The sequence below is a fragment of the Schistocerca serialis genome, chromosome 3, assembly GCF_023864345.2.
Source record: "Schistocerca serialis cubense isolate TAMUIC-IGC-003099 chromosome 3, iqSchSeri2.2, whole genome shotgun sequence".
In the NCBI taxonomy this organism is placed as follows: Eukaryota; Metazoa; Arthropoda; class Insecta; order Orthoptera; family Acrididae; genus Schistocerca; species Schistocerca serialis.
In genome coordinates this window covers 164495275-164522020 of record NC_064640.1, presented here as the reverse complement: position 1 = coordinate 164522020, position 26746 = coordinate 164495275, and the positions used below count along the sequence as shown (strand labels likewise).

At 37.4% G+C, this 26746-nt stretch overlaps 1 protein-coding gene across 4 annotated transcripts in view; it reads left to right on the top strand.

Moving 5' to 3' along the window:
- LOC126469879 (uncharacterized) overlaps nucleotides 1-26746 on the top strand; it is a 406588-nt gene that overhangs the window by 285575 nt on the left and 94267 nt on the right. For all 4 annotated transcript variants that reach the window (XM_050097207.1, XM_050097205.1, XM_050097206.1 and 1 more), the window contains 2 exons: nucleotides 13025-13153; nucleotides 17107-17275. In XM_050097207.1, coding sequence (XP_049953164.1) covers nucleotides 13025-13153; nucleotides 17107-17275 — 298 coding nt within the window. The remainder of the gene's footprint in view (nucleotides 1-13024; nucleotides 13154-17106; nucleotides 17276-26746) is intronic.

Genomic DNA, 26746 nt, shown 5'->3' with positions numbered 1-26746 from the left:
AGATCACCAAACAAAGAAGAAAGATTTGCTGAACACAGAACTGAAATCATGAAATAACAGAAAAAAAGATGATGACAGGCTAGAATGACAGCTGACACACACAAGCAAAAAAGAATAATAGTCATTGCTTGCATCAAAAAGAAAACTCTTAAGAGAAGACATTTCTAGTACTGCTAATAGTAACACAAAGTACATAATAGTAATACTAGTGTAGCAATAACAGTAACAATAATATTAAAATTCAAAGAAAATCAAACCAATCACAATCAATATATGGAAAAAACAAACCTTCCTGCTTCCTGTGTAAAAGACTGAGAAGTGGACTGTGTAGAGAAGAAATTTGAGTTTAGTCTGGTGTGTAACATGAAACATTGTGAACATATTTTGTGCTTGTGATATGAATAAAGTAATTATTGTGTAACAAATTATGTGTTTGATTGGTATTAGTTGCAATGTGCTAATTCCAGGTGACCCCGAGGCAGTAGGTACTTCAAAACTTTGGATTAACAGAGGAGGCAGGAGGCTGTGACCGCAAACAGCATGGGCAGTAGAGTTAATGGCATATCAAGCTGCAAACAAAGCAACTTACAGCAACTCTCATATAGTGTGGGCACAAACATGATCAGTGGTGCCAGAGGCTGTGAAACCTTCTACAAAATTCACTGGGAACACTTCCACACTCAGTCAGCTTTGTTGAAGTACACAACTGTGCCTGATTCTACGGCACCAGATCATAACCTAACATTTTCACTTGCCTTGCACTGTAGTACCTGACCATTGAAGCTGTGTGACATGTGCTTTGAATTCACAGTCGTGCCGGAAACAGCTGTACACCTGTGCGAGATGTGCTCCGAGTGTTCTACCCTGTCGCAAGTGTGCCAGGAACTCTCACCATCCAAATCTGGCAAAGTGATGCCCTTACAACAAGTAGTTAGTGACTAGCCACTTGAGATGAGGAACCTTCCCAAAATTACCAGCGTTCCAGCCCAGCAAGCCACAGACTTGGTTTCAAGTAGTCAGATTAATTGCACAAAGATACATAATAACAGACAATACAAAAAAGTTTGTGCATAACAAACCAGATTCGAGTGTCAGATACATTTCTCATGCTGTGCAATCAGCCATGCACACTATGTGATCAAAAGTATCCAGATACCCTGAGAAACATACGTCTTTCATATTAGGTGCATTGTGCTGCCACCTGCTCCCAGGTACTCCATATCAGTGACCTCAGTAGTCATTAGACATTGTGAGAGAGCAGAATGGGGTGCTCCATTGCGCTCGTGGACTTCAAATGTGGTCAGGTGAACATTGGATGATTGAACAGTGGAAAAACATTGTGTGGAGTGATGAATCACAGTACACAATGTGGTGATCCGATTGCAGGGTGTGGGTATGGCAAATGCCCAGTGATTGTCATCTGCCAGTGTGTGTAGTGCCAACAGTAAAATTCGGAGGTGGCGGTGTTATGTTGTGGTCATGTTTTTCATAGAGGGGGCTTGCACCTCTTGTTGTTTTGCCTGGCTCTATCACAGCACAGGTCTACATTGATGTTTTAAGCACCTTCTCGCTTCTCACTGTTCAAGAGCAATTCGGGGATGACGATTGCATCTTTCAATATGATCGAGCACCTGTTCATAATGCATGGCCTGTGGCAGAGTGGTTACATGACAATAACATCCCTGTAATAGACTGGCCTGCACAGAGTCATGACCTGAGTCCCATAGAACACTTTTGTGATGTTTTGGAATGCTGACTTTGTGCCAGGTCTCACCGACCGACACCAATACCTCTCCTCAGTGCAGCATTCCATGAAGAATAGGCTGGCATTCCCCAAGAAACCTTCCAGTACCTGACTGAATGCATGCCTGCGAGAGTGCAAGCTGTCATCAACGCTAAGGGTGAGCCAACGCCATATTGAATTCCAGCATTACTGATGGAGGACACCACAAACTTGTAAGTCATTTTCAGCCAGGTGTCCAGATACTTTTGAGCACATAGTGTATGTGCAGCAAGAAGGATGTGGCCCCATTGGAATATGAGCACTTACAAACTCGACCGAGGCCAGTTATGCAAGATGGAAAGAATAATGGGTCCCAAAGTGACAATGTGGAATGACAGTTAAATGAGATATCGTGAAAGCAGCTGACCCTTCATGACTAGAGAACATTGACCCAAGGTTGTCAACCTTGCAAAGAGCCTGCAACAACACATACCAGTGACTTACGTCATTTACAAATATGGTGTTCTCACAAGAAGTTTGGCACAATAACATGCATATGTATTTCATGTTGCAAGTTCAAATATCAGCAACAGCAGCCCACTAAAGAACACTAGATGTCATAAGGCAAGATGTAAGCGGGCTACAAGGTGCAAATTGCCAAACAAACTTACACTCTTTTAGCCTACAGACGAATGATACCCAACAGCGGATTTCAGACTGCTGTGCACCATCAGCTGTGACATTATGGCAGCAGATGTGTCAGTACCAATATTGGGGGCAGATTTTCTTCACCACCACAAATGTTCACTATATGTAGCTACACGTGTGATTAGATGTACTATTATGTGACAGTCAGTGCAAGCATTCAAGGACAAGGACGCTATAGGTTTACCATCAGAGGTAGGAAGTAGAGACAAAATTAAGAGCCTAATAAATAACATAAAAAACACGATATTGCCACTACTAATAATAAATTACAGGAGGTGGTACAATACAAACTGTAATTAAGTCAAGAAAATACTGAACTATGGAATATAAATAAAGCATTGTCGAAAACAGTTGTACAATATATGTAAAAGGATAGTTAACTTGCATCACCTGGAGCAGCAGCCTTAACCCCAGGGGGTACCAAGTATTGACACAGCAAGTCAACAGATGCTGAATGCACAGGTCAGTGAAGTGAAGGTGAACAGTAGTACACCCTGTCATACTGTCTTTAAGTGACATACATGTAATAAGAGTCACATGTGCACCACATTCGAGGGAGTCAGACAAGAGTCACGGCATTACATTCACATGTCGCAAGGTCCCCCAGTCTATGCAAAAGCATTGAGACTTGCATCAGAAAGATGTTGAGCAGTTAAATGAATAGTAGAAGAACTTTTCTAGACAGGAGTTTTATGGCCTTCAGCCAGTCAATGGGCATTGCTGATCCACTTAGTGCCTAACAAGCACAGTTTCTTTTAGATTATGTGGAGCTTACGATCACTTAACTTCCATATATTACCTTGTATATATCCTGTTCCCAACTTACAGAATTCTTCACATGCTCTGGCAGGTGGGAACATATTTAGTGTGATAGATTGCAAGAAGGCCTACCACCAACTTGAAAAGATCAAACTCAGCTGTTACACTGGCACACCCAGTAGAAGATGGTCCATTATCTCTGACATCTGATGCAAGTGACATAGTGATTGGCGCAGTATTACATCAGATAATTGGCAGAGAACATTACACACTGAGATTCTTTTCAAAAAAATTAACGAAGGCTCAACATAAATGGTCCATGTTTGACCACAAGCTACTAGCAGTTTATGAGGCCATTCAATATTTTAAGGTGGACATTGAAGGGTGAAAGTTTAAAATATTTATGGACCGCCACCCTGTGGTGGAGATGATCAGGAGTCCTGAAAGAGTTTATTATTAGAATGTTGGCAAATGAATGGCACAGTAAACAATGTATCATGTGACATATCTTAAGGACATGTCTTACCATTCGTAGCCACAATATACAGAAAACTGATTTTCAAGAACTTGCTTGGATTGGCTCATCCAAGACTAGAACACCTCTCTATTAGGCTGTCGAGGAAATGTTTTGTTTGGCCTGATATAAAAAAAGGATTGCAAACTTTGGGCACAGGCTTGTGTAGAAAGTTAAATGAGCAAAATAGGATAGCTTTCAAGTCCAACTTTAGGCACGTTCAACATTCCAGCTGACTGCTTACAGCATGTGCACTTGGATTTGATTGGACCTCTTCTCATGTCAGGGGGGATTTAGATATACCAGGTGGTTATATTGAATCTGCAGTTACTCACAGAGGACCAATATGGGCTGTAATTATTGTATGGCAGTGAAACTTAGTAGATATGCTGAACGGAACCAATTTACACTGGAGGAAAAAAATTGTCCACCAGGTGCAAATCTGTCAGTGTGAATGCAGGAAAGATGTATAGAAATATTTCCATATGTAATGGATTAGGAATGCAATGCAGTCAGACAAGTGAGAAAGGCAAAATGTTGATTTTATTATTAACTGCTGCTTACACAATTTGTTCAGTATGAGCCCTGGAGACGTCGGCGAGATGTTGCATCTGTAAGAATTCATGATCAACAGTTGCTCACAACAGTTTCAGTGTAACATGGCCTTCAGATTAGGTAGAGACCTAATGTGTCCCTGGTAAATGCATTCTTATAGACATCCTCAGGGTCAAAAGTCATGGATTCAGATCAGATGATCTTGCAGGCCACTATCTGGAAAACCTATGGAGGTAACATGTTCGTGGAAAGTTGCATTAAACAGCTCTATTGCTGGGTGAGTGATATGCATGAAAACAGTGGTTTCCCCACAGTTTCAATATTCCAAAGCAGGAATTACATACTCTACAAGCTGGTCTCAATAACATAAAGGCATCATGGTACACCTGAGAGGCCCTCCGGGTGTATTCTCTTCGGAGAAGAACTTACCAAGAAGAAAGGTGGTTGTGACTTCACACCACACAGTCACATATGGTGAGTGCAGTTGCTCTTCATGCACAAAACACAGTTTAACAGTACCCCAAATTCGTCAGGTCTATTTATTCACTGTACCCTGTAGTGTAAAATGTGCCTAATCCCTCCATAGAATACTGGTCAGCCACATGTCATTAACTTCGATCCATGGCATAAACCGAAGAACTAATTCCGAACATTGCTACGGATCATGAGGTTTCAGTTGCTGCACCATATGGATCTTGTACTGGTACCAGTGTATTATAGACCAAAAAGCTTTCTGTTGTACTCTTGACCATGGGTGGACAGTTCTCGTGACACTGCAAGAGCACTAGCACTACTGGGGCACATACTGCATGGTCAGTTACTGCAACAGCAACCCTGTCAATAACTTCCACCATGATAGGACACCTTCCTCTTCCAGGTGCCACACCAAGCTCACTTGTGTTTTAAAATTTCATTATCATCATCTTTAAACCATTTAATGACATTGGGCTCCTCCTCAGACCTTTCAGTCAGTGATATTCTCTCAGTGCAACACTCTAGTGGGGACTCAATCCAAACACCAGTAAAACTGAAGTTTGTTGCTTTCGTCTAAACAAGATGGCTAATAGGGAGTTAAAGGTGTACATGGACAATCAGCAATTGAGACACAACAGATACCCTAAATATCTAGGGGTCACATTGGATAGAATGCCATCTTTCAAACATCATCTCAAAAATGTTGCTGCAAAAATAAGAACTTGCAACAACATAATTTGTAAACTATGTGAAACAACATGGGGATCTACAGCCGCAACTCTGTGATGCTCAGCTCTAGGGTTGGTGTACTCGACTGCTGAATACTGTGCTCCTTTCTGGCTCAATAGTGCCCATACAAATATCATAGATACCCAACTAAATACTACAATGTGTCTTATCACTGGCACAATCAAATCTACTCCCATACACTGGCTACCAGTACTAAGTCATATTCCCCACCAGATCTCAGACGTAAAGACGTTCTCTTAAGAGAATTCAACAAAATAATGGACAATCTAGAACTAACGATACATTCTGACATCAGCAACGCAAATACTAATTGCCTGCATTCGAGAAAATCACCAACAAGAGATGGCATGAACTTGAGAAACAACAATGAGCAAACTACCATTGAGTGGCATAAGAGACTTAATGACAAATGCTGCCCAACAATTTCTTCTGCGAAGAAGATGCCACCAGCTGGTTTCAACCGCCCTTGCAGACAATGATCCACACTAAACAGAATCCAAACCAACCATGGGAATTGTGCAGCCTTCCACTTCAGGTGGAACGTAACTTCAACGCCTGAGTGTGACTGTGGTGCTACACAACAGACGATCCAGCACATCATCACTGAATGTAGGACAAGAAAGTATAATGGCAGTGCTAGTGACTTTGCTCTTGTGACTCCACAAACTATAGACTACATTCGTAATCTAGACATACATGCATAAATTTCAATCATTATAGATGTTGTATCTCTAGCCATGCACTAAATAAATCTAGTAAGTGCCGTTAACAGTTTCACTAACAACGTACATCTCTCTTTTCGATAGCCACACTGTTCACTCACATGGCTTGTCAAATGACAGCGCGGATGTCATACGGTGTACTTGCCAAATTTGCACCTGGTGGCCAAAATTGGAACTAATTTTTTTCTAGCATAAATTGGTTCTGCATTAACGCATTAGCATATTTACGAAGTTCCACTGCCATAAGATAGTTACAGCCCACACTAGACCTCCATGAGTAGCTGCACTTTAATTATAACCACCCAGTATCTTATCAGCTATTGACAGAATGTCAAGATGGGTGGAGGTCACTCAATTTCCTGACAACAAAGCAGAATCAACTGCATAAGTGCTTATAGAGTTGTGGATTGCACACTGTGGATGCCCTGCAGCTATCACAACAGACCAGGGCCAACAGATTATTTAAGACTCTGTTCTCAAACCTTTGTATAATGTACACAGTTAAATGCTGTAAAACCACGGGCTACCACACTCAAAACAATGAGTTGGAGGACCAGTGTAAATCCACATTGAAAGCCACATTAAAGTGTCACAGGGAGGGAGTGACATGAATCTCTTTGTTGGATCTTATTAGCTGAGAGATCCACTTTCAAGGAGGACTTACAAGCCTGCTTGGTGGAAATTCTGTGTGTGTAAGCATTAAACCTACCAGCAGAATTTACCCAAAACAGGGGCCTTACCTGATTTCTCTTATTTGCCAGAATTGGTACAACGTGTGAAACAGCATATTTTCAATATTCACACTCCTCCCCTCAATCTCACAGTTCTCCACGAGTGTTTGTACATAACGAACTGAAACAGTGTGATTTTGTAATGTTGCGTGATGATATATTGAAGCTGTTGCTCCAATAGCCGTATTCAGGTTCACATAAAGCGCTACGCTGAGGAGATAACACATTCAACATTACCTTGCACAGAAGAGCATCAGCATTGTCGGTACATTGGCTGAAACCAGTGGGGATACTGCAGAGCAGAAAAGTGAGGTGATTCACACCACCCATTGCATCAGCTCACCACCGCAGGTCATGTCCCTACCACTACAACAGTTTATATGCCACAGTCACACTACGGACACTGGCGCAGACCACAAGCTTACTTGGAGGACCATTATTCAGAGTGCAAAACTGTACCATACCAATTACCAGTGCATATGTTGTTAAGAAAGTTTTTCTTTAAATTATACTTGTCGAAATGATGAAGAGACATTCTTGTTCCTTTATATTTTTGTTGCAGATACATTTCCTTTTACCATCAAAGATGTAGTTACTTTGTACGTGTGTGTAACTTAAACAAGATGTTTATGCCCTGGGAAATCTGAGAAGAATTCAAGAATTTTTCATCTGGGAAAAACCTGGAAATCTTTTACAATTCTAGGAATTTTTCATTGTTTTCGTTTTCAGTTATATTTTTGTAATTTTGACTGGTAATAAACTGATACTCTAACAGAGAATCTTACTTTAGCCTGCAACTACGGAATAATAGTCTACTGCAGCAATAAAACACAAATGAGAGCATAACACCAAAATAAAACTTTAGTTCCAAAGAAAATGTGCCGTTAAGCCTGAAAAATGCAGTGCACACACAAGCATCTGACAACAGCAAAATGTGTCGAAGGCTATAGGATGAAGACTGTAACAACAAACTGCTTTCGATGAGCATAATGTCACAGCTGTTTACATTTCTAAGAGGTGACAGGAAAAGCTTGCGAATGGTGGGTTGAGGAGCAGTACTTTCAAAGTAAATTTCCTTTTACACTAGATGAAGTAAATTATGTGTGATGAACTTCTTAAATCTTGGGCCTTTGGCTCTCATTCAAAACTGAACACTTTGAGGACCAGTCGCTTATAAAAGTTATTGGCGCAATAGACCAATTTGTGCCATTATTTAAAAATTTACTGGCATATTTGTGTTTGATGTATCATAAAGCATAAATCATGCTAAAAAAGACTAAGCTTCAAGGTTAGTTTTTTTTCATATTTATTTTAGTTCTTTAATTGATTAAAACAAGTGCAATTACAGTGGCAAAAGGTAAAATTATCCTTTAAAAAAGTTTGATGTGAGTTCTTGAGCAATTACTCATGTAATTGGCTTTTCTATGAAAAAAAATGTAAGTTCTCAACGAAACTTGTATTCATCCAGGTAACCAACAAAATGTTCGATGCACAGTAGTGAAATTTATAACTGTGCTTGTCAGAACCATTCAGCTGCTGCAATTTAAGCTGTGCTCTGAGGATACTGTCAAACCACACCCTCAGAGAAAAAACAGCAACAAATTTTTGACAATCAATTTTATATGTGAAAACTTTGCTATACTGTATGTATATTAATTTAAATCATTAACCTCTTCCTATTTATGTGTTTACACTACTTAACAATGATGTTGCTATCTGTACTGGCTGACTAAGGCTGTGTTAACAGTGACACCAACAAGGGTCATCAGACACCCTCCCCAGAGGTCACCCAATAATATTGGCTGATAGGGTGATCATAGTGCATCCAATCTCCTTTGTTAGTTTATGGCAGGGTCAAAGGAGTTTAAGTTAGGTTAGAATATATTCTGTGTATAAAGTAGGTTAGATTTTAACCTATTAGGGTGGGGTGGATACCATGACACCTCTGTGCATGGATACGAGTGTTGCATAGCGGCTTCCGCTATTAAAGAGACACTGAATGCATCTGAATGAGCTTTCCTGTCTTGTAGAGAATGTGGCGATTACTATACACTTTGTCCTCAATTATTGGAATAACCAGACAAGTCTTACGATTATATGAGACGACGAGAGAAACAGTCTGTTACATACTCAAGATAATTCATGGTGACCGTGAAAAGCAAGTTATAAACACTGTGTTTCACTGTAGTTGTTTAAAGTTGTGTAGACGTATGTCAGTTGACCTTCAATGACTGTCATTTAGCACACAAGTGAAAGATAAGCATAAAGTGTAGCATAAGGTAATCTGATAACATACAGCCCTTAAAAGTAGAAATACATACCGTACACTGAGCGAGGTGGCGCAGTGTGCGTCCTGATTTAGGTTTTCCGTGATTTCCCTAAATTGCTTCAGGCAAATGCCAGGATGCTTCCTTTGAAAGGGCATGGCTGACTTCCTTTCCTGTCCTTCCCTCATTCGATGGGACCAATGAGCTCAACCAATCAACCAACTGTACTGCACACCACATTTGCAAGCCACTTCATATTAACAGAATCACTACCCTACTGGCATAAAATGCCAGTAAGCAGTAATAACAATTTGTTGACAATTAATGACAATGTACCACAAAAAAGATCCCGTGCAGTAGCTACGCCACCCTTTTCACTTGAGCAAATTATTTTTTGAGGTTATAATCTATGCCTAAAATTTCCATTAAAGATTTTGCCTATTAGAGGTTTCTTTTTTTTTTTTTTTTTTAAAAAAAAAAAAAAAAAAGCACATTACAGTCTAGATTTCAGTGTTTTGGAACTTACTGTACTGTATTTGGTGGAATTAGTATTTATACTTCCATAATACGAAAAACTGCAGTATATGTGTTGCTGTACATCAAAGATCTTTCCAAAACATGTTGTTCTTTTGCTGGGTTTCATTGCCGAAAGTGCCGGGAAGTACTACAAAAGCGTAAACCTTTACCACTCAATGGATTAATAAATTTTATAGCTCCAGGGGAAATTATATTGTCACTTAACATGGGAAAAATGTTCTTCAACCTGACAGATAGTGTATTTTCACCCGGGAAAAAGTGTATTTTTAATCAGGAAAGTCAGGAAAAATCCGAGATTTTTTCTTGTCCATGTACACACCCTTTTAAAATTATTTTAACACATCATATCTTTAAGGTGGATACAGAATCATAAGGGAATAACTAGATAGATGATATCACTGACTTTACCACAAATGATGTGTATTGTCCAACATGTGTAGGAAGTAATACTATACAGTGCTTATCTTTCATGACATATTAATTGAACAGCAGAATTGTAGAACTTTTGTATCTGTGTGTGTGTATGGGGGGGGGGGGGGGGTTTTATTGTTCCACGTCTTACAATGCATGATGGAAACACTACTACACATGCAGTAGTAGATCCGTGTCTGTGTGTGTGTGTGTGTGTGTGTGTGTGTGTGTGTGTGTGTGTGTGTGTGTGTGGTGGGGATGATATGTAGTAAAGGCAGTAATGATAATATTAAAATTCAAAGATAATCAAACGGATCACAATCTATATTTGGAAAAAATAAACTTTCCTGCACAAAAGACTGAGAAGTGGACGTAGTTATTGTGTATCAAATAGTCTGTGTAATCATTATTAGTTACATTCCCCTAGTTCCAAATAACAACACTAAATTCCAGAACTAAATGTTCCTTCCACAGGTGATGACATAAAGTAGGGCGGAAATGGGGGCACAGGACACTCAAACACTATATTGAAAGGGACCCACACTTAGTGATGATGAAAGAAGACAAAGATGTAGGAGAAGGTGGCAGTGTGAGGTGGTCAGAGAGACTACATTATTAAGCACTGTGCCACCTCCAGTTACAAGATAATGGATTGAACAGAGTGAGAAGTGAAGATGGGTTAAGAGAGATGAAAGATGTAATGAATCATGCGACTAAACTGCAGAGAAAGAGAGAAATTAATTACAGAAAGGGTGGCTGGGAGGAATACACATAAAAAAGTAATAAAATGCATGATGATTCCGATAATTGTGAAGAAGGGGACATTTACATTTGTTTCTTTTACTTAAAACTCCTATTGTGTGTGCACCTTAAATTTTTGACGAGATTAGTATATGAGACATGGGTTGGAAGATACTTGTCACTAAATGAAAGGTGGCTTGTGAGTGTCTGTGAAATAAGGACTTTTAGTTGTACAATGATTTATTGTTGGAAGGAAGTCATCTGTACTAGACTTAATACTGAATATCACAATTGGATTGATTTTTTCATCACAAAAATTAAATAGTTTGCTGTGATGTCATCCCGAGCATTTTGATTCCACTGCTGGTACTTTCTTGTGTACATGATTTGGTTGAATAGAGAAAAACACTCAAAAGTCATGTGTAGAGGAATTGCTCTTTACGTGCCATAAAATGTATTATTGCTTTAATAAAGGAAATAAAAGAATATAAAAATTCCAGGTATTAAAACAAAAACCACTTAGCAACAGCATTTATATTGTCGAAGAATACATGAATTATCAGCAGTCAAAATAGTGACTTGTTTCCTTCGGTATAATGAACTGAAGTGCTTATTTAGAAAATAACTGTGTTTGCACTAATATAATAAAACTTATTTTGCTATGCTAATTTATATCATAACTGTTGTCATGTGTGACTTCGTTTTGTACATAAGAATATTTTATTAACTAACAAACACTGTTGTGAGCTGTAGCAGATGAAATGTAGCATATTGGTAGTATTGCTGGCTGGTGTGGTGTGGGTCATCATTACATACCTGACCACTATCAGTTATTTCTTATGAGGTATTTATCATTTCTGGAAGGTGCTTAACATATCTTATCTCTTTATATTGTGGAATATGTGATGTTTGCCATAAGTACCAGCATTCTAGAATATACAGTATTTGTATTAGTAGCTGGAAAGAGTTCTATTGTTTGTTGCTTGGTATGTCTGCCAAGAGTGGATGGGGGCTCATCTGAGATGTGGAGAAGGCTCTGTATGCATCTATTGAGTGTGCAAGGTCCAGCCACTATTAGCTGTGTCTCATGTCGGCACAAGTGACACCAATGTCTTATGTTCTGAGGCCTTCCTCAGTTCCTACAAACAACTGGCGGAAGCAGTGAAAACTGCTGGCCTTGCTCACCGATGTGTACCTTTAGTTTTCCATTTTTCCCAATGTATCCCTCTCTCCGCCATGAGAAAGGAACTGTTCCAAAAGCTGGGTAGTGTGTCACCTTTATATGTATGTTTGTTTTCCATTTTTCCCAATGAATTCCTCTCTCCACCCTGAGAAAGGAACTGTTCCAAAACCTGGGTAGTGTGTCACTTTTATATGTATGTTGTGTATCAGCGGTATTAAATGTTTCGCCTCCTGAAGGTAAGTATTTGGCCTGCAATTCTGTCTCTGAATGTGTTAGTCTCTTTGGTTGGATTTTTCCATGATACAACAATATTTCATTCAATTTACTAAAAGTCCAGGGTATGATAGATATACTCTAAGAATACAAGTTGGATGAAAACAGAAGACAGAAAAGAAACAGTGGATAAAAACTGGTATCAGTTTCCTTGCATGTTAAAAAAAAGGCTAATAAATAGAAAATACAATGGCTGCTGTTTTGAATGAGAACAGGAAATAGCTCAGTAGGAAAGTAAAATACAATATCGAGGCATTTACAGAAGGGATAGTGCACCGAATAGCAAAGCCAGCATGATTATGGTAACTTTCTTACTGGCATTGAGTGTAGAGATAATAAAGTATGGATGTTTCGTGCATACAGGTAACCAATAGCAGAAGATTTATCTGTAAAAATACTGCATATTTATAGTTTTCAGCTTGGAGGTACTGAAACCACAGGGATTTATCTCTCTTAGCTCCATACCTTTAATATTTGTGTGGTGCATTCAAAGAAATTTTCTTAACCCTTTTCAAATTTTTGTCTTTATGATAATTCTGGGAGCTAGATTTTGAAATACTATACTTCCTTTTCACATTTTTGCCTCTGTGGTAATACTCAGAGCTGTATTTTAAATTCTGTTAATGGTAAGTATGTGTATACTTACAGTACAGATTGTATCTTTTTTCCATTATAGGTGTCAGCAGAGGAAGCACAAACATATGACACAGTTATATTTGAAGGCCCTCCACTTATGAAGCAACGACTGTGGCCACGGCACTGTGTCCAAGATTCATGGGGTGCTGAATTGCACAAAGATTTGAAAGTGAGTGTTCTCTAATAATTATCTATCACATAGATTTTTAATGTGAAATAGAAAACTATGTAGTAAGATTCAAATGGCTTGTTCATTACAAAATATACATGTAAATTCTTTATTTGGGAGTCATTCGTAAAGATTTTTTCCCCTCCACAAGTTCTGAATTTCTGACATGTGCATGTATCTTATTCTGCTTGCTGATGTTGATACATATTTTGAATTATGGTTTATTAGACTCTATTTCAGTGCCAGGAGACTTGCCGGAAAGATTGTGATAAAAGTTCATAATTATTAAATCAAAACTAATAAATTACTAATAATGGTAACCTGATACTCTTGCTGATACATTTAAAAGTGACAAACTAAGTCTATTCTTGTGCTGTGTCGTTAATGATCTCGTCTTCAATGTGGCTAGAAATTATAACCTTCTTTTCCATCATGTGTATTCCAGATTAAGTTACAGTTCAAATTGAATTGATGTTATCTGATTACATCAACTTCTTCTACATATTAATTGTAATGATTTATTGTGATTGTTTGGTACTCAACTGTTATCATACTTTTTGATATGCACACTTTTGATCAAAATGTCAAGGCTACTGAGGGTTTTTACAATATAATCCGGAACTTCTATTGTATTACTACCTTTGCTTAAGACAGATTCATCGCTACTAACAGAAATGATAGAGAATTCTTTCTGTAGGGTTAGTCATTCATACAGGGCAGAAACAGGGTTCCCCTTAAAACTTAGCCTAGAGGGACATCTCATTATACTGCACTTCACTTAAAATAAAATTCATTTCATTTTCTTCTTTTCTCCACATCTGCAGGCCACTCTGGAGCATGGTCCCTAATCTTATATTTATCTAAGGTGTGGATGAGGAAGGCATGGCTGGTAAGACAAAGCCCCGCATCATAGCCAAAATATGTGTTACTTTATAATTTGAAGTGTTTTATTTAATGATGTGACAGTGCACCCAGAAAATTTTTGTTGAGAGCAATGCATGGTTTACCAGTTCACAGGTCTGGTAATATCACAAAAGATTGCAGCTCCAATGTACAATGCTGTGGTCACCCTTCTAGACAAGTTTGTTTTTCCATCTGCAGTGCATTATCCTGATAGGAATGAATTTTGTTTCTTAGAACAATCAAATTTTGCAGGAAAATTTTGGAAATGTATTTCACCTACTTTCTCAAATACATTCTAACATTACTGGTAGAATAATAATAAGGTGACACTTTCCCATCCCTTCTGCTTGTGACATTTACCTGCTTTATTTCTTTGTTGATTGTACTCGGTGTGGACGTACTGCATTGCTATACTGACTGAAAAATAGGGGGGTGGGGGGTGGAAGTTCAACACTGACTACGTAAATGATGTAGCCAACAGTTGCACAGAAGTGTTTCACTGTTCTTTACTTCACTGTTCACAACCCCCCAAATATTACACAGTTAATACGGCCAGTGCACTATTGGTTAACTTTCGATAAGCCTCATTACTAGTATGCAGGCAAACAGGACAGAACTTACAGAGTGTACTGGACAAAAATAGAGAAATGATGCAAATGGCTAATTACTGGTGTCAGGCTAACCAGCTGTGTATAAATCAAACAAAAACAGAAGAAATAATATTTAATCTCAAAGTAACTAAAAATGAAAACAAAACAGTGAAATTACTTGGACTAATCATAGACCAAAAGCTCTCATGGGAAGGACATACCAATTATCTATGTAGTAAACTAGCACGAGTACTTTTCTTATTGTATAAATTAAGAAACAGTGTGAGCAAGCAATTGCTACTCCACTCATACTATGCTTTTTTTCATTCCCAACTGCAATATGGAATATTGATTTGGGGTGACTCACCAGGGGCTGAATGTATTTTCAGATGGCAGAAGAAAGCAATCAGGTGCATGGAGGGGTTAGCACCCATAGAGTCCTGCAGAAATTATTTTAAATCTCTTGGCGTAATGACAGTGCCAAGCATGTACATATATAACTGTCTAATATATGGCAGAGAAAATCTGAAAAAATTGAACATGAGATGTGATGTGCATGCACACAGTACTAGAAACAGTCACCTGCTGGACTTGCCTTCCACAAGACTTGATGTAGTCCATAATAACTATAAGTACTTAAGCATAAAATTTTTCAATAAGTTACCATGCTCAGCTCGTACAGTACCACTAAATAAATATAAGAATACATTGCAAACCTGGCTAAAAAACAACGAATTCTATACAACTGAAGAATTCTTAGAAACTAATCATCAAAATATATGTTTTACCGAAGTTATGAAGAAAATGTTTTGATATTATATAAGCTAGTTATTTACTGTGATTCTTTTCTTATGTGTGTATTTAATTACTGTATAAAACATAGTTTTACATAAAGCTGAAGAAAAGGTCTTTAGTTCCTTTTCTCCCCTTTCTGTAACTATTTGAATATCGTACTGAAACTAAAACCCTCTGTAAACTTTGACGAAGCCAATTGTATGAAAAATACTGAAAGGCTAATAAAAATATTCTATTCTATTCTATCAGCATACTGCTACAATAGTTTGCTGTTGAACATTTACGAGCAGTAAAAAACCTAACTACACAGTTCTTGCACAATAACACAAGACATATTGAACAGATTCTCTCATTGTTTTAACATGCAGCCTATTTTTCTTACACTTATTTCACAGTTAAATTGATGCTGTTGTTGACCTAACCAGCACGAGTTTCTCGTCTGAAAATCGGCGATGGACTGACTGTTTCGGGACCAAAAATTGGGCCTTTATATATCATCATAATAGTAGGCACTGAAACTACACATTGTTCACTGTTTAAGATGCAGAAATTACAATTAAAACGTAACTCATTAAATTAAGTGAATATATCAAAAAATTGTGTCTTTTTAACAGTTTCTTCTACTACAAGGGTTAAGCTGTAGTATTTGTTGCAATGATGAAATTAACAGATGTAGTTATACAAACAATACTTTTGACAAAACTGGTAATTACTTTGGAATTAATTAATGACCGGCTTTGCTAACATGTTTTCAAATAGAACCAAATAAATACTTAAAGAGTGCTAGTGTTTCGTCTCCCAAATGTTTATAATTAGAACGGAATTTATATTTGTTTATAAGTCAACAATAGATGTAAGTTATGAAAAAATTACTGATTTCACCCTATAATGAAAAATATTAACAAGGAATAGTCAAAATAAATTAGAAAACGAATTACATACATAAACTAAGGATAAAATTAGATCTGGTGTTATATTCTTTAAAACTGAGGGCCATCCTTTCTCTTTTATGAAAATGCAGATTATACTCATATATGTTAATAGTAATTAGTCAAAAATGAAAAAAACTGAATTTTAAGGAGGCAGACGGCAAAACAAAAGGGGAAGTAAAAATATCCCAGCTTGCTTGGTCACATGTGAAGCCTTTCACAAACACAGGTTTCACATCTGCATACTGTAACATATTAGGGAAGCATCCCTGTTCAAAAAATATATTGGGTGTTAGAGATAGAAATGGTGCTTCTAAGTTATATACCAACAGTTTTACTGGCTGGTGATGTCTGGGTTACCAGTTTCATCCCTACTTCCTGCAGATATTTATCATTTAATAATTGTAAATTCTGAGTTATTGGTGGAATATTTGAAATGAAGTGCCTCAGAAGAGAGTGCGCCTATTTATACATAGTAGAATGTTTTAAGAAATTTGAATATTCTATAAATAAGTCCCCAAAATCAATTGTTTATATGCCTTTTCACAGGAATCGTGACACACTGTATTTAATCTTGTGCAAAATTTTCACATAATGGTATTCACCATACCCATTCATCTAATCAAGAAATGCTTTTCATGTGTTTGAAATTTGGTGTAATTTGTAATTAAGCTCCTTACATAAACTACCTTCATTTGATATTATTTCCCTCTTATATTTCTTTTTTGTGTTGTAGATTGTGGAAAATGCTATCAAAATTTACAAAGGCACCAATCCTGAAGTTGATTCTTATTCAGTGTTTTGGGATAATAAAAAACTAGCAGATACAACATTGTTCTCTGAATTGAAACAGAGAAATGCGACTGACATTTACATATGTGGTCTGGCCTATGACGTTTGTGTAGGTAAGGAACATTACTTTTTATTTGATTTGATTTTTATTGTTCCCAGAAATCCTGTTGTGTGTTGTTGCACAAGGATCTGGAACAAGTCACAGCTACATTTCATGTAATTATTATAATTAACTTGTAATAAGATAAAAGCAGTGCATGTGGGACAAGTCATAATTACAGTAAAATAAACTCATAAAGAAAAACAACAGGTACATCTGTAGAATTAAATAAATCAGCTAAAAATGGCACACATGAAAAAAATTTAGTTATTTTAGATTCATAATAAGAAAAATAATAGTAATGTCTGTAGAATGAACTAATCAGCTATAAACTTACAGTGCACAAGAAAATATTCGGCGTGGTTATTTTAGACTGGCATTTGTGAATTATTCTACTGTAAGGAAGCAATTCTTCAGAAGTAACATTTTTACTTTTACTCTGAATCCTTTTCCATTCGATTTTAAGCTTTTGGGTAGCTTTGAAGAACAACTCAAATGTGCCTTACACTGCTGAGACCTGTAAATAATCATTGACTAATTATAGATAGGTAACTGGAATGACAGGTTCAGTGATTGTAGATGTCTTTATTCTTTTTAAAAATGTGTAAATGTTCATGAATAAAACAGACTGTTTTGTGAATATAAATATAAGGTCCTGACAGGATATTGAGCTCCAGAAATAGATGTTGAGTGGTGGAGGAGAGAGGAATTTGTCTCATTATCTTAATTATTCTCTTCCACGTAATATCTTTCTGTGTGAGATGCCCGAAAATGAAATGCAATATGTGACTGCTGAGTATACAAGTTCAGAATATGCATATTTTAGTGTTGGAATGTCACAGACATTACTCAGGACATTAAATGCTTAGCACAAAAACTTTTTAAATGTATGGCCCACCATAGAGTGTCATCCAGCCACACTCTGAGTAATTTAGTGGTTACCTTCTGATTCATCGATACTTTTTGAAATCTGTTGTCATCTTTCCTTGATGAAACATCTGATGTGCAAAAATTTATATACGCCGTTAGTGTGGTAACCTTATACAGTGAATCATTGAATCATTAAAAACTGGCATTTTTCCAGATGCTCTCAAAATAGCTAAAGTCTCACCATTACTAAAGAAAGGTTCCCCTGATTTAGTATCCAATTATAGACCATTATCCATATTAAGCATCTTTTCAAAAATCCTGGAAAAACTTTTTTATGACAGGCTTATAAATTTCATAAAAAAACACACACCAATCAGCATTCAACAACATGGTTTTAGTAAATCTTTATCCACCCAGACAGCAATTTTTGAACTGTTGGACCACATACTGAAATCAATTGACCAACATAATATAGCTGCAGGTATCTTCTTAGATCTCTCTAAAGCCTTTGACGTACTAGATCATAAAATACTGCTTGCTAAATTGGAAAGAAGAGGAATAAGAGGTGTGGCTCACAACTGGCTATGCTCTTACCTACAAAACCGCAGACAGAAGGTATCACTTCAATACGATATTAATGTACAGAATAAAATAAATAACACAGTTTTCCTCTCGGAGGAAAGAACAATAAGATATGGTGTTCCCCAGGGTTCTGTTCTGGGGCCATTACTTTTCCTCATTTACATAGATGATCTTGTTGAACGTATGAGCCCACAAAAAACTATCCTGTTTGCTGATGATACAAGCGTAGTGTTGACTGGATCTAGCCCTGAATCCCTTCAGACAATATCTGATAACTCTATGGAAAAACTTTCTGAGTGGTTTAACAAAAATGGCCTAATTGTTAATAGTGGGAAAACTGTATGTATCAACTTCCATCTAATTCCCACATCCAGTCAAAAAACTATCCAAGTAAAGTTAAATAACGATAAAATTGAAAATGTAAATGCAACAAAATTTTTTTGTCTATGGGTCCAACAAAATTTAAAATGGGACACACATATAAACAACTTATCAAAGAAACTCTCATCATTGTGCTATGGACTAAGAATACTAAAATCTACTACAAGTAAATCCACACTAATGCAAGCATACCATGCGCAGTTCCACTCATTGCTCCGCTATGGAATCATCTTTTGGGGAAATTCAACTCACAGCACAAATATATTTAAACTACAAAAAAGAGCACTGAGGATAATCTGTGGCCTCAAAAAGCTGGAATCCTGTAAATGTCAATTTATAAAACTTAATGTTCTAAGCATCCCATCCCTATTCATTCAAGAAACAATCCTATTCAACAGGGAATACCTCTCAAGAACAGGCAAATTAATCCGAAACAATGATATACATGCTCATTATACCAGAGGGCAATCTAATATCCATCAAATTTCTTCAAGGACATCATCATACCAAAAATATATAACTCATCTGGGTGTCGTATAACACAATAAAATTCCAGAACAAATAAAAACAGCTCCAGATCCAATATTTAAAAATAAACTAAAGGCATTTCTGACAAAGCACTGTTTCTATTCAGTACAAGAATTCCTGGAAATGAAAAATTATAAAGTTCCTTTGTAAAATACTGTGATTAGAGTAAAACATTCTGTAGGCAAAATAATAACCTAATTTCTACTATACACAACTATGTTTCAGTTTCACTTCCCAAAATTTTTCAACTCGCTTTTGAATGTAAGTACACATTCTATTAGTATTAAAACTTAATTGTCTGTGAAATTTCAATGTTAATTTCATGTTTAATGTAGTTTTTAAATGACATTGTCCTTCTGTTGTGTTTCCAGTTGACATTTTCACTATTCTGTAATCTCAGTGATTATTTGTGTAAATTTAAAGTAGCACTACATTGCCTACATGTTTCTTAGTTTCCCATGTAAATTGTTTGTATTCTCTGTATGTGAAGTTACTATATTCATCAACAAACAATTTTGTGTACATTTTTTTAAATGGCAGTCCATTGCCTATTTTTTTTCTCCAAAGTACATATTTGTTAAGAAAAATGACTTGTCTTATATCATGTGTACTTTGTACAATATGTGATCCACAGGATAAATAAATAAATAAATAAATAAATAAATGCACATAATTAAACAGCACGCACCTGCATGGGTTGCCTAAAGAGACCATATCACTCAGTGCAGCAAGCACTACACTGTGTGCAAACAAGCAGTATATAAGCTGGAGCTACGGGCCCTCAGCCACTCAAATGTTTTTGTGATTAAGAAACAGTTTGCTCTTAAACTGTGATTTATGCACCCATGATTTTGTGTGCTTGTTTGTATTGTAATGTCCTTCAGTGTGTCTGTAATTTCCGCTATGTGGAGACGAATTAAAAGTTGTTTGGTGGGGATTCTAATATTGTGTTGTGCAACATTATAATAGTTAGTTTGTGTTTAACCAATTTATCAGCGAGGAATTTGTGTCAGAAATAGTGTTATGGAGGTCATTAGCACAGTGATTTGAATACAGTATGTATATTGGTGTCATCAGCAAATATTACTGGTAGACCTTTTTGATTGATAAATGTAATAAACAGAAGTGGACCAAGTGCCGAACGTTGAGTACTTTGTCTGACAACTTGCTCCTTTGACTGTCTGCTTACAACATAATAAGTTGAAAGGACTTTGTGAGATCAAGGAATATTCCTGTTGTATGCTTTCTGTCACTGGGTACACTATAACTTTCATTTAGAAATGAATATAGGACCCCAATTATTAATCTCCTTTTTCTAAGCCAAACTGATGAGGGCTCAATAAACAGTTGCCTTCCAGGAACTTGATTAAGCAGTCACATACTTCTTGGATGTAATTGATAGGATCAAAATGATCTGTAGTTATTAACATCATTCCTTTGTATAGACTATAATATCTTTTCGATTTTTACTTGAAGATACACACCTGTTACTGTCCATCTTAAAACAGCTAAAATAATTCAAGCACAAACTGGGAGGATATCAGTGAGGATTCCAAAAAGGTTGGTAAACAAATATTGAATCTGAAAATCTTAATAAGATATTACATGCTGAGAGAAAGACAATATGTATTTATTTTGTAGGTTTTAAAAAGACATATGATTCCACTGGCATGATTCAGTACTTGACATAGTAGCACTGGAACACTGCTAGAGATTATAAAAATAATCTTGACTAACCCTTTGAAATCAAAACAGAAGTTACACTAGAAGATGAACTTGACTCACTCTTCTTTAAGTACATATTGGACAAAAAAAAAGGAGGAATAGTGCAAGGAATTAAAGATATGGAACCTAGTTAAACCTGTAAGGAAGAGGAGGAGGCTTAACCTTTCCAGATGATGTACCATAATGTCAGCAAATTTTGAAACTGAATGATGGATGTACAGTAGAACCTCGATTATCCAGCCCTCGCTTAACTAACTCCTCAGATTATCTGACCGTGTTTCTGACCATCCTTCTACACTCCGTGCTGAACAGCACACCATTGTTATCAATGAATTTTACTCCTGTCACAACAGTACACTCCTCATGCCTGCACAGTTCACGGGCTATTTTACTACCAGACTGCTCACTTTACTGTAATCATTAATCTGTTGTTTTATGCGTGTGATTTTTATGTTTGTTACTGTATGCATGTTAATTTTAAAGTTACAATGTAGTTTTATACAGTTTATTAACTTGTGATTAAAATGTGTCAGGGATTCTAAAAGATAACCAGAAAAGGAAATGTTTTGTGTACACAATCAAACATAAACTAAGTGTTCTCCAAAGACTTGTGCAAATGCGAGTTAGTTAATAAATTTGCCTCTGAAATGAGTGTTGGAGTGATAGCCATTAAAGACTTGAAAAAGAACCAAAAAGATTTTGAAGTTTTTTAGTTAAATATAGATCAGATGGTAAAAATGCTTGGAACTCTAGAAAAGCATTGAAACAACCCAAACTTGACCTCTTGTATGACACTGTGTGTGTGTGTGTGTGTGTGTGTGTGTGTGTGTGTGTGTGTGTGTGTGTGTGTGTATTTTTACCAGGAAAGATGTAAGGGGACTCCCCTCCCCCCTCCCCTCTTTTCTGGCTCTGTCATGAAAGAAAAAGCTTTTCAGCTGCACCAAAAACTAGGGAGTGTAGAAGACACTTTGTCAGAGAAAGCAGGAGGAATTGTGGATGTTTTTGAAGCAATCAAAAGTTGCAACATAAATGATTCAATTTACACAGTTACTCAAACTTGGGAAGAGCTTAAGAAAATAACTCTTAAAAAAATCACCGAAGTAGGTTTGTCCTAGCCTAAACCAGGAGCAAGAACTTCCAGAAACATGGCAGTTTTAGTCACTGATTTGCAAACTCTTCAGAATGCTCTCCAATTTGCTGATGTAGATGAATGACTAGCAGGTGGTGACACTGCTGCTACCAATGAAGAACTTGAAGATGATCAACTGCATTTTAGTGTCAAGGTTTTGTTCTTCTTCCAGCTTTGACTCCCTGCAAGTATCTTCTGAGCCCACCAAGAAGTGCCTGTTTATGCTCTTCAGACAAAGGTCCTATCCATCTTTTGGATGTTGATGCCATTTTAAAACCTTGGTTTTATACGATAAACCACAATCGCGACCAGCTACAATCCAACCTTTATCAAAGTCGGAAACGTGATGGTATGCATTTCTCCTCCTTACATGAGGCATCACAACAACGTTTCACCAGGCAACACCGGTCAACTGCTGTTTGTGCATGAGAAATCGGCATCTAGTTCTGCTATCTTATTCAGTACAGTAGAACCTCACCAATCTTCTAAATTTTTTCCTGTCAGGAATCAGAAATTTATCTCTCTGAGATACCAATCTGCCTAAGATCTTTTTCACATTCTTCGAACCATCTCGGCCTTGTTTTCTTAGATTGGGTGAAACTCCATATTCTTTTTGTTAGTCGGTCACCGTCCATCCTCAGTATAGTGTTGGCAAGAGGAATCAAATGATGAATAAAAGGAAGAAGACAAAAATATCAGCCATTCTGCAGCAAAGGGTGTGTTTGAGAGTGCTCTCAAATATTTGGAACAACAGCCAATAGCTACAGCTGTGGACAAAGAAGTGGTGTGATTCAGCCGCAAAGTCAAGATTTAAGGAACTGAAACAAAAATACATTTTACACTTTTTAAACAGATTGTTAGTGCTAGAGTTTTCTGATTTCCCTTTTCTTCATTAGAAATGTAATTTTTTACTTAATTTTGATTTATCACATTGTTATGAGCTATGCAAATGACTTGCTTCATTTTCCTCTGATCATCCGACCTTTTTAGTGTTCTGACCAACTCCTTGTCCCAAAAGTGACATTTAACTGAGGTTCTACTGTACTGAATAAGATAGCAGAACTAGATGCCGATTTCTCATGCACAAACAGCAGTTGACCGGTGTTGCCTGGTGAAACGTTGTTGTGATGCCTCATGTAAGGAGGAGAAATGCATACCATCACGTTTCCGACTTTGATAAAGGTTGGATTGTAGCCTGTCGTGATTGCGGTTTATCGTATCATGACATTGCTGCTCACGTTGGTCGAGATCCAATGACTGTTAGCAGAATATGGAATCGGTGGGTTCAGGAGGGTAATACAGAATGTCGTGCTGGATCCCAACGGCCTCGTATCACTAGCAGTCAAGAAGACAGGCGTCTTATCCGCATGGCTGTAACGGATCATGCAGCCACATCTCGATCCCTGAGTCAACAGATGGGGACGTTTGCAAGACAACAACCATCTGCATGAACAGTTCGATGATGTTTGCAGCAGCATGGACTATCAGCTCGGAGACCATGGCTTCGGTTACCCTTGACACTGCATCACAGACAGGAGTGGGTGCGATGGTGTACTCAACAACGAACCTAGGTGCACGAATGGCAAAACGCCATTTTATCGGATGAATCCAGGTTCTGTTTACAGCATCATGATGGTCACATCTGTGTTTGGCGACATCGCGCTGAACGCACATTGGAAGCGTGTATTCGTCATCACCATACTGGCGTATCACCCAGCGTGATGGTATGGGGTGCCATTAGTTAGACGTCTCGGTCACCCCTTGTTCCCATTGATGGCACTTTGAACAGTGGACGTTACATTACAGATGTTATGAGCCGTGGCTCTACCCTTCATTTGATCCCTGTGAAACCCTACATTTCAGCAGGATAATGCACGACCGCATGTTGCAGGTCCTGTACTGGCCTTTCTGGATACAAAAATTGTTCCACTGTTGCCCTGGCCAGCACATTCTCCAGATCTCTCACCAACTGAAAACGTCTGGTCAATGGTGGCCAAGCAACTGGCTCGTCACAATATGCCAGTCACTACTCTTGATGAACTGTGATATCGTGTTGAAGCTGCATGGGCAGCTGTACCTCTACACGCCATCCAAGCTCTGTTTGACTCAATGCCCAGGCGTATCAAGGCCGTTATTATGACCAGAGGTGATTGTTCTGGGTACTGATTTCTCAGGATCTATGCACCCAAATTGTGTGAAAATGTAATCACATCTCAGTTCTAGTATATTATATTTGTCCAATGAATACCCGTTTATCATCTACATTTCTTCTTGGTGTAGCAATTTTAATGGCCAGTAGTGTAGTATGATAAACATAGTGTTAGACACCTGAATTGATGAGAAACGTCAGGCTTGAATGAAAAGAAAGGTAAATTAGGCTTTGTGATTTGATACAAAATGGAAATTTTGTAACTCACATCAGTTTTTGTACTGCATCAGTTACAACTTATTCCCATGATGATGCTGCAAACTTGCAGGGGTGATGTAGATGCACAAAAATAGTAAAATAATATTAGGACCCTTCATGAACTTCAGAAACTCATTTCATTATCCCTAGCTTTTGCTCACAATGGTCTGCCAAGAATTTTTGCCTCTCTAGCACTAACAGTAGTGCCCTTGAACATGTCTAGTAATGAGACTAAGATTTCTGAAATGAACAAGCATGGATAAATAGAAGAACTAACTAGACACTGCAGAATTGCATCACTAAGTCATCGTTTATGGAAGTTGAAGGAATGCCCAGCTGAGTTGGATGCATCCAGAAAATTGAGTAGCTAAGCATGAAGGCAATGTGTTCCATATTGGTAAAACTTTCGAGTTGACTCTCCACCAATCATTCACTTCAATTTTGCTACTTTCACTAAGACACAAGGTGGATGATAGTACAGGCTATGCATGTGACTTGTCTTCACACAGCCTCAAAATTAAATTAGGTGTTGGTGTCAAAAAGAAGAGAATCTATCCAGCTAAGGCTTCTGTAGAAGTTAAAATTACTTCCTTAAAAGATTGTATCAAAAACTATATATAATTGCCACTTATGATGTGTTAACTGTCAAATTGAATGTAGCATTTTGGAATCAGTTTCTCTTGTCCCAGATTCTTGAGCAGACTTGGGAAATTACAGAGATGTTAGAGAGAATCTAACCTACAATGCACTAGCAGAAAGTAAGTTATCATTGAAGAATACATCAATAGCGAAGTGAATAATAAGAGTCTTTTATTATTTAGGCTGTGTAGAACGTACTGTGAAGTTCAGCCTACTCCATCATGGTTGTAGGACTTTTCCATCATATACTACACAACACAGACAATATTCACCTGAAAAAATCCTTAATGCATAATTAGTACATTCAGTAATGCAGAAACTCAATTTCACCTAAGTGGTTTTACTCGAAACATGTTGAAGACCCTTATTGTGCAATACAGAACCAAAGATGAATTCAAATGTAACTCATAAAAATGAAGATATAGCAGATTTTATCACTTTCTATTTCATAGGTCGGAATATAGTTGAGAGTATAAACTGGAGTATACGTGTTAAGTATTGAGAAATTCAGTTGTGGAACTGTGCTGTTGTACTGCAAATATTGTCCAGTGATACTGACGTGAACCCGTAGAATATAGGATTCCATAGTTACAGTGAATCAACAACAAGGCTGCAAATCACCTGTAAGGTATGTAATTGCTGATGAGAAAGCCAAGTAACATACTGTACATATTAAAAATTCAGAAAAGAATAATTAAGAATATATGTATTACACACCCAAGAACATTTTGTCGCTCATTACTTAGCAACATACAACTCTTAATATTGCCCAGAGAGGGAGTGGGGGGGGGGGGGGGGGGGTATCCTCACTGTATTAGTAGCATTTAATACATTACGTGTGGTCACCTGGTTATGCTAAATGGCCAGCACCTCAGGAAATTTGAACGTTACTGAATGGCTATGGGTTTTGCATATCCGGAGTTACCAAACTGGAGGCTGATCAATGCTCTCAGCTCTGTAAGTGAGTTCCAATTATTTGAGTTAGTGTAACATTGACATGTTATTGTCTCAAGGAATCAGGAGATCAGGAGCTTGTGGCAGTGTGGTTCCTTTCGTCCTCTACATGCACCTACCTGTGAACTCCTTAATTTTGAATGAAAGCTGGGAATACTGGCAAAACTTCGGTATATTCTGAACCTTGATAATGTAAAAGTTCACGCCAAGCCCATGCTAATCTTAACACAGTCAAACTCAAACCATTTCATTCATGTTAGCAAGTTTAT